General features: G+C 39.3%; 1 protein-coding gene and 1 long non-coding RNA gene across 2 annotated transcripts; one reads left to right on the top strand and one right to left on the bottom strand.

The window, feature by feature from the left end:
• Positions 1-742: 742 nt before the first annotated feature.
• Positions 743-2942, top strand: LOC103317993. The gene is made up of 3 exons (XR_513146.2): positions 743-1170; positions 1245-1448; positions 1527-2942. It is a non-coding gene; the product is annotated as an uncharacterized LOC103317993 (long non-coding RNA).
• A 2229-nt stretch (positions 2943-5171) lies between these two features.
• Positions 5172-7362, bottom strand: LOC107982059. The gene is made up of 4 exons (XM_016989401.3): positions 6887-7362; positions 5714-5848; positions 5420-5545; positions 5172-5337 (listed from the first exon to the last, which is right to left on the bottom strand). The coding sequence occupies exons 1-4, from the start codon at positions 6902-6904 to the stop codon at positions 5293-5295; spliced, it is 324 nt and encodes a 107-aa protein (XP_016844890.1). The 5' UTR covers positions 6905-7362; the 3' UTR covers positions 5172-5292.
• Between the last annotated feature and the right edge of the window lie 2036 nt (positions 7363-9398).

Here is a 9398-nt window from a genome sequence, read left to right as displayed (position 1 = left end):
AACGCACCGAAGGAGAGAGAGAGAGAGAGAGAGAGAGAGAGGCTCTCGCTGTGTGTGTGTGTATACACACACCACTCCTGCACCTGGTCTGAGATGTTGCCGCTGCTGATGGGGACAAACTGTAGTGCACCTATAGCGGACTAATGAGATTCGCCGATGATGTCTTTGTTGGGCTTGTGATACTCGTCTATGGTACTGATACTGATGTCTATGGTACTCTGCAGAGTCATCGAATCGGGATGAATGAAGAGGAGACACACAGATCTGAGGGAAAGTCAAGGTCGATTCGATTGAACGTCATTTCGTCATTCATCGCACGAGCGTATATGCGAAAAGATGAATTATGGTGCACGAGCTGATGTTGAAATGCTCTTCGTGAAAAACTAATGGATGATACGCGGTGTATCGTTAGTTTTACGCTGGAAAATTAATTTCACCGCTCGACGAGGAACGGAAGTGCAATCAGTTCGCCATTTCAATTGGAAAAATATGTTAATGCGCCGGAGAGGCATTACAGGTGTACTTGAGGCAATTAAAACGTGGGTCAGCCGTGCGTTCAGCGAATCCGTTTGTCTTTATTTCAACAGCTGATACGGAGGACAGATGCTAAAATATTCGTGACAGTTCGTCGATCTTCCTCTCAATCACGATTTTCGACTTTTTATTATATACACCTGTACACGTGAATGTTGCAATGTACACACACACACACTGTCGAAATTAAAATTTCGACTGCGCAACGAAAATGCAGCGAAGAATATGGTTACTAAACCATCGCTACTTTATAGCTTCTTCGTATATTTCCGAATCTATTTTTAAAAGCTATCCTGTACACTTTTTATCGCAAGTGTTGGTTTATGTTTGCTCATTATATTACGGTTTGTGACAGACTTTTTCTCTGCGTATGAAGTAACTGACTGATGACTACTGGGAAGTCTGCATGTATACATCGATAAAAGTAGGTTCACTCCCGTGTATCTTCGATAAATGAGGTTAATGAATTCATTTTTTTTTGTTTACATCAAACAAAACGACTTTCGCGATAAAAATGAATCCACAACACTGCCTTAACGGTTTTTAAAATAGCTTCGAATGCATCGACGATAACTACCGATCTCCACGATGTTAATCGATATTAAACAATGCTATAAGCATATGTATGTGTAAAAAGTAAGAGAATTGAATAAGTGCAGCGAGTTTTTCTCCTCCACCCAAACCTGTATTCGTTCACTGTATCATTACAGCAGGTGACGACGATATTGCACTAAATTCGTCATTCGCCGGCCTCAACCCAATTCGCCATCGATATCTACGTCTCCAAACCTATATGGCTGGACAACAGCAGTTGTTTTGACCGGATCGCGTTGCAGCGAAGCCATAACGCAGCTGACCTTGATCTGGAATGTTATAATTTTGGCGCAACGTGCCGAACTACACGATGACTCGAGGTAAAAGGGTTCTTTGAATTCTTTGTGGTAGTATAGTCGCCGTCGAATTATCAAGCAGCACAACCGCAAACTTTTCAGGAGGAGAAGAAAAGCCGAATTTTTTGGACACAGCACAGCACTCGAGTTTTTTCATTGTATTCACCGCCGTATTGCTTAAGAGAGACGCTAATTTGCGGCGAGGATTTTTGTTGGATATTTTTGGCTCCTTTGATGATCATGGATGTTTTTCCGTGTTTCGAAAGAATACGCGGATTGTATTCTATAATTCCCGCATGCAGAAAAGGTTGAATTCGAGATAAAAATTGAGAATAATAATTATCGAAGATACCAGTCTGCTTTTTCCTCCTCGCAGACATCAACGTATCCCCAACAGCTCATCTTGCAAATCACGTGACTACAAGAAATATAATATAATTATCCGAACGATTGACGGCGGCAAAAATGTGCATTCGCTCATGTCCGATCCATCTCCAAATAAAAACTACATCGCACACTCCGAAGCCATTCAACGAAGACCAGAGAGCGCGATCGAAGGACCCAGACGCAGCAGCAGACCTCGAATAAAAAAGAAGGATGACATTTTTTTCCTCAATCCTTGAGACCCTCGTATGAGATATGCGAAATCGGTAATTCGTATTCCCCTCGACGCAGCACCGCAAGCAACGCGAGAGCCTCGAGAATGTGTACGCGAAGGTCCTTCCTCCTCCGAAACCCAAATCAAAACGAGCAGCAAAACTTTCTGCCCACCTCGCGGGACATCCACACGCCTGCATGAACTCCCGCCGTCGTGTGCGTGTGTCTCTTCCGCGCATCGAGGCGATGGAAGGAAAAAAGAATACAACGGCTTCGCGAACCGGTTCTTCCGGTCTCTCTTTCTCGCGCGTGTACACATACGCGGATGATACGGTTTGACCTGCTGTACAAGCAAATCGACCCGGTCGGATTTTTGCTCGAGAGCCGGATCGAGCTGATTGTTTGTATCGCGGGGAGATCGGTGTTGGAGAGATGTGATTGGAGGTTTTATTTTGCTCTTTTGCCCTTGCGAAGCTTGTTTTGTCGAAAGACCTGTTTTTCGATCGAATGTGTCTTTTTTTGTACTTTTGAGGAAAACTTTTCGTTATTGCTCTTTTTTGTTCAGTTTTATCGAATTTATGAATTTGCGAGGTAGTCGTGCGTAAAAATAATTGTTTACTGTTATTGTTAGAGCACGTAGATTTATATTGATTCACGTATAGTAAACTTGTTTGCTGTTAAATATAATACCGAGTAGGGGCACTTGTAGTTCTTTCTTTGGCATACCCGGCATTATACCAGTTTGTCTTATTATGTAGCTTCGCTGGTTTCTACAGCGAGCGGATATTATTTTTAATAATGTTTTTTCGGCTCTGCAAATTGATAGCCTCTCCATCCTTGAGACGAGAAAGAATTTACGTCGTTGAAGTACATCGTGTTAATAAAATTAAAGCGATACTGTTTGCAAACTTGATCTCGAAAGTTCAGTCACTCTGAATAGTATACAGTAGTATTATTGTTTTGTATACATATGCATATATTTTTATTTTATACAAAGTTTAATTATTGATATAAACTATTGATAAAATTTATGTAAGCATTTAGATTCATCGTCATAAATACATTAATCGTATCGTTTCAACAGGTAGAATTCACTATGCAAATCAACGCCGCTTTTTGCTCGAATCTCACAAAACCACCTCTCAAAAAACTATATCATAACTATATATACGCCTTCGTATCCTCGCACGTGCGCATAAACATAACACCAATACGTGAAGCCTGTGGAATGAATCCATTTATATATTGCCGGTCAAAATCGATGTATCGACATCATCGAACGACGAGTGAAGGGCTTATCTTTCCCCGGTCCGATCTTGGCGACCTTGATGCCTGACAATTCTCCAACCTTTCCCAATCTGGATATGCAGACTGTTGTGGTATGTGTGTACGAAATTCAGGTTTCAATGGCCCTGAATAAGAGCGGCGTTGTGGAGCCGATTTGGGAAAAGCACTGCTATTGACTTTCGACGATTCGGCAACTTTAGTAGTATGCGACGCTGATGCTGATATGGATGAGGCTGACTCGAGGCGACTTGAACTACTGGACTTGGGGAGAGTTTTTTTACGTTTTTGTGTGTGTTTCTTTGCGATGATTCTAGAATCTACAATGAGATTCGTCGAGACACTTGACATTCATTTTGCATTTTATTTCTGATGATCGACACTGTTCGTGGAAATAATCAATCGATAGCCTCTTTAACTAGAATATAATTTTTCACTGGAACGTCAATGATGCGATTTGGACAGCAATTTCGAGAAGAAGTAAAAATAGTATCATTAGCGGTTGACCACTTGATCTAAATATTTTCTTTATCGTAAGTATGTCGTTTTCATTTATTCTAAGTATAAAAAAGAACCTAAACTATTAGAATTAATCAACATGATAAATAAAGTATTATTCATCAACGATATGTACATGACGCTTTTTCAGAACTCGTTCCTTTTATATTTATCATCAAAACCGGACAAGATAATTAATGGCAGCTCCTATGCGTAAAAAAATCACGATGGGCATTAATTGCATCGAGCGATACAAAGAACAACAAGAAAAAAAAACAATTAATAAGCAAAGCCACGTGGCACTAATAGAAGAGTCGGATTAGCATTTCGTGATAAAACTTTCAAAAGTGCGTGCGATTTAGTCATTGTAAATAGGTTTTGTCTCGCTCATAATTCTTTGGGCCAAATCAACCATAAAAATGTCTCGCAGTTACAACACCTCCGTTTTTCATAGACGCCAGAGCGCTGCTTTGGCCTAGTCATGCGTATAGCACACGCGCTTTTGTGATTTCTCCGCAATAGACATTTTTCGGTATTTTTTCCATATTGTATACGCACACGAGATAGTTCGTAATGAATTTCTCTTTTTTTTTTAAATGATATAATAGGGGGATTGACGTCATGTGTATAATAGAGAGACGTTATACTGCCGCAAAAAATTCTTAGTTTATTGGAAGATCCTGTTGGATTGATATCGGCGCCGATGTTTACTTGTAATTGTCTATTTAAAACCTTCTTCAAGCTTCTTCCAAATTCCTTGAAAGTGCGTCAGTGTGTTTTGTCAGAAGCGCGTTAAAAAAGAGGATTTAATGCCGTCGTCAAAATCACGATGACCGAATATAAGATTGATTTATTTTACATACAAAAGTAACGTCGAGATAATAATCGTAAAACATATTCCCCTCGTCAGTGCAAAATTGCGAAACCTTCGTGCAAAAAAATTCATAGCCAGCAATAAAAGTTTCGAGTGAAAGCGCGAATCAGAGCAAATTCCTTTTTTCACTTAAACAAACTGTCGAGCAGAAGCACAGTTTGTTCTCGAATCTCGGCGTTTCATCGAGACACACGATCCTCCGCCGTTTTCGCAAGCCATCGTTCCAATTACGTCTTCCAAAAAGGGAGACCGTCGGCTCGAAGGCAGAGCAACGGAAAAGCCTGAATTTAGAAATTCTTCCTTATGAAGAGAACGGCGAAATTGCAGAGAAAGGGTGAAAATTCCTAAGCTGCCGATGGTTGCGAATTGAAGGCAAGCTCGTGTTTTGAGAAAGTATGCAGTGCGGAGATACGGAGTACTGTTTGTGTGCATTTTATGCTCGATTTTGAATAGAATTAGATTGATTGTTTGAGATCAAGAAATGAATGTAAATATTTCTTTTTGAAAAAAATTGAATCCGTTTATTTTTGGCATAAATCATACAGTATATTTTCACAAAAAGTTACCCACTACCGAATGGTGTCTGCATTTTAATGCTGCCCATCAAACAATATTTTATTCGATGATGCACCTTCCCTTGGTTTCTTTCAAATATTCCTTCTGTAAACCAAAATTTTTAAAAACATTAATTTAATAGCGATTTACAGATGAATCCATTCACATTGTTTAAACGATCACTTACCGCACACTTGGCTAGAGCTTTGATGTCAGGCCAGTTCTCCTTGCAGTTTCTGATGGCTATTCTCAGACATTTCCTTGCTATCAACCTTATGAACCTTCTGATGATTTTTATAATCTCAGGCGTTTTCTGTAATAGAAATATTATTAGAGGCATACGTCAGAACTAATTGAACGATACTTTAATAATTTGTTAAAGCATTTATAATGTACAACAGTTTGTAAAAAATAATAAAGGACTTGCATATTTTAAATGTAGAAGATTTTCACGGCTTTTGTTAAAAATTGAAAAACTTACCAGAATACGCTCTTCCAGCGGGTCCAAACCCTCCTCGGAATCCTCCAGCTCAAAGTCCTCTAGCTCGAAGTTCTTCTCGTGAGTGTTTGCCGCAACAATAGCGATGAACAGCACGAGGCCGAAGAGTAGCAAAAGCTTTCGGGAAAACATCTTTTTCAGTTTACTCTCTATTATTGCTTACAAGCAACTGCAGCTAATGCTAACCACCTGTGCATTTCCCCTATTTATATACCGATGATTTCGGGATGAGTATCGAATTTTATTGGTTCGATTGGGCACGCGTATTGAAGTAATCCTACACTTGATATCCTTGCTCGATAGAGATACCGTCTGTATCCAGGGTTATTTTTATACGTGCAGACATTGCATTATGCTGATCATGCCACACGTTTGATTTTGTTGATCATTGTAGAAATTAAAGGATTAAAATTTGTTGTTGCATACGATTATTCAATGATATTGTCAAATTTGCTATATTTAAATGATATTTAGTGATGCAATCAAAACGAATGTTTTCATCGTTTAGTATTAATTTTATGTAGGTATCAAAATCTTGTTTACAAGAAAAATTAAAGATTGTGTCACAGCGATTACTGTGATAATTCCCGAGATTGAGATTAGTCTGTTTCCAATATTTCCATCAATCATCTTTCGATTAATTTTGATTTTTCACCTGGAATAAAAATAAATCGCGCAAAGTTCAGGAGATGTGAGATACCGATTTCAAAGTCGATAGCTAACTTTCCAACCGGCCGCGTGTTCTGGCAGATGCAAGTCCGTTTGTCGGTAATGAAGAAAGATCGGCAAGTGACCGACGGTAGTGAATCGACTTTCACTCCGATCTCTTCGGTTCTCTGACCTTCCGGCTAAAATCTACGTTATCGACACTTGGTTATTCAAAACTTCAAAAATCGGCTGTCACATAATATCGGTACTCGACACTGCGTTTGGATCATAACACTTAGTGGCGCCCACTTTATTTATAGCGACAGCAGAGTCGTCCCATAAATAATAATGAAAAGTACACAGACACTGAATCATAATGTTCATGTTTATTTACATCGAGTGCATAATCCACTCTTTCAAACTTCCATAAACCTTTACTTAAAGATTCATCGTGATAACTTCATTATCTGTCTTTCAAAATGATTATAAAATATTAAACATACGCACACATCCAAATTCCATCATCAATTTTCTTCATAACGCAGCATAATCCAACAAGCTTTTTCATCGCCTCTTCCTCATCTGCAAGGAAATCCAACGAAGAAGAAATGCGCGACCTGATTTCGCGTGCACCATAGTCGTCGGCGGTCCTTTCACCCGGAGTCTATTACCTACGCTATATCTATACTATACCAGCGCTAGAGATGTTCCCCGGTGCAGCCAGCTCTCTCGCCGCGCGTATAAAAGAAAGAAGGAGATATTCGAGCGTTGTATGCTTAGCAGGGCCGGTTCGGCTTACACACAGCTGGAAAGGATGTCGGGCTCGATGCAGCGGAACTTATTCCACACTGCTGAGCTGGATTCGCGATGGATGTTAGTGATTTTTTGCACTGATGGAGACGGGTGTGCTGTTAATTGGAAGAAGAGCTGAATGAGTGAATCGACAAAACTAACTAATTCTTTTGTGCTGCACTTAACACTCGCGTGGTCATGAAAACACCTGCTGTTTGAATACAAGTAGGAAACGGTGTTGCGATAAGGAACAGCGCAAAGTGTAATTTGCGCGCAAATTATTTTTTTTTCTTTTGCTAATACCACACCGATACATATTCATACTCACGAGAATTCTCGTATGCAAGAATGAGTTTTTTTTTTGTTAATTGCCATCAAAGAGAAATGTTGTTGCAAGAAAATCCCTGCAACTTTCCATCTTGGAAGTCGCTTAACTACGTATTACGTTAAAAGAAACAGAGAAATCCCGCCGTGCTTTCTAAATATAACAATATTGAATTATATGCGCGTGCTAACAATATAGGGTCACGAGCACATCATTTGAGAGAATGTTACTATTAACACAAATTAATGATTATGCTTGTATATTCGCCTATATAGATTACTGTGCTATCGTTATAAAAAAGTGTCGGCTAAAATCAAACTCGAGACGTGTTACATAACGACGAATTACACGTATACAACAGTCTGTAACCACCGTATGCTGTTTGAAAGTGCAACTCGGTCTACACGCTTCGTTGCTTTTGTGAAAGGGCGGCACTTTTGGTGCCATGCAGGGTAGGCGTAGTAATTTTGACGAAATCATGCATCTTGCACCATAGCTCAATTAATAGATACCTATGCATGTACAACTTATATATTTTGTTTGGCCCTTCATCTGAAATTCATATTTTTATCCATTTTTGCATAAAGCGATGTAAACAAATCACATTTTTCATTTTAAATTTGTTTGCAATGCATAATGCGCGCGTCGCCATTAAGGAAGGACAGCCTTAATGCTTACTTATGCACGAGAGCGACCACAGACTGCATAGTTTGGACCATTGTCTTACCTTCGGAGAAACCTCACCATAAATATTGATTCGAGCGCTGCAATATAGCCGTTGAGGTTTATTGCGCGACAAAAAAAAAAAGAAGAAATTTTTCATCCTGCACTTAATTTTTCAGTGAATAAAAAAAAAATCTCGCAAAGATAATCCTTGCTACTCGGTAAAAATAAACTTTCACCGCATTTTACTTTCTTCCCCATTTGCATCAATAAAGTCCTTATCAGACTTTTCAATGAAATTGACAGAGCTGCGGCGCGCTTCTTTACCAAAACGCATTATATGGTATTTCAGATGCATCCCGCGAGCAGTCATTATTGTCCTGAGATACAGAGGTATTTATATAATTAACGATGGCGTTCGAAATACAGTCATTATAATTTATTCCTACGAAAATGTTCTCCGAAGATTGCTTGATAAGTACAGCTATTATGTCGTTTCGCAAGCGCAAAAGGCAAACGCACACACGAACCTGCGTTTCGCGCCCATGCAGTATTTTGCAATGGATGTATGAATATTTGCGGTGCGAAAACTCTTGTACGATGCCGCTGAATAATTAACTGTGTCGGAGTTTATTGTATTTTTCACGTCACATCCTTGCAGTTGTAGAATTGATTTCTAAAAAATATATAAGGCATTACTGACGTCAACGGCACTTCGTATGCCTGTTGTACTGGTCCGACATACCGCAGATTTCACCAAATCTTCGGCATGAAGATGAAGTGCTTGAGTGCTACACAAGTGTTTGCTTTGTATACTGAGTGGAAATCGACAGTTTCGTTTTGTCATCAGCAGAATAATATGCGGTCGTCAATTTTCTACTATTTTAAAAAATATAGGTGTGCAGGTGACCGACTTAAAAAATGTATAATATAACTTAGAATTTTAATAGAACTCTTTAAAATTAACTTTATCCATACTCATCAATGTCACTGAACTGCAGTCTATCGGTATCTCTATTAGATATAACTCGACTCGATGTTCACTTACGGATTCCACCGTAATGACAGCAGATTTCACGATAAGCATCATCGCTCTGAAGCTCATAGTTCTGCGGTTTACCGTATATTTCCTCTTCAATCCGAGCAGTGTTTGCCAATCGCCTTATGTGTGCAAGTTCCATTTCTGCACGGCGATGCGTCTTGTTAGAAAACGTGTGATAGTCGTGTTTGACTGTCATA

Source organism: Nasonia vitripennis, chromosome 5 (assembly GCF_009193385.2).
Source record: "Nasonia vitripennis strain AsymCx chromosome 5, Nvit_psr_1.1, whole genome shotgun sequence".
NCBI classification, from domain to species: Eukaryota; Metazoa; Arthropoda; class Insecta; order Hymenoptera; family Pteromalidae; genus Nasonia; species Nasonia vitripennis.
Note: the sequence above shows the minus strand (reverse complement) of the source record. Positions and strands in the feature narration are given on the sequence as shown.

What these genes read in the sequence shown, in the direction of transcription:
- LOC107982059 (XM_016989401.3), bottom strand. An exon ending in CGCTGGAAGAGCGTATTCTG is followed by an intron (nt 5,546 to 5,713) that starts GTAAGTTTTTCA and finishes TTTCTATTACAG; the next exon opens with AAAACGCCTGAGATTATAAA. An exon ending in AAGCTCTAGCCAAGTGTGCG is followed by an intron (nt 5,338 to 5,419) that starts GTAAGTGATCGT and finishes TTTGGTTTACAG; the next exon opens with AAGGAATATTTGAAAGAAAC.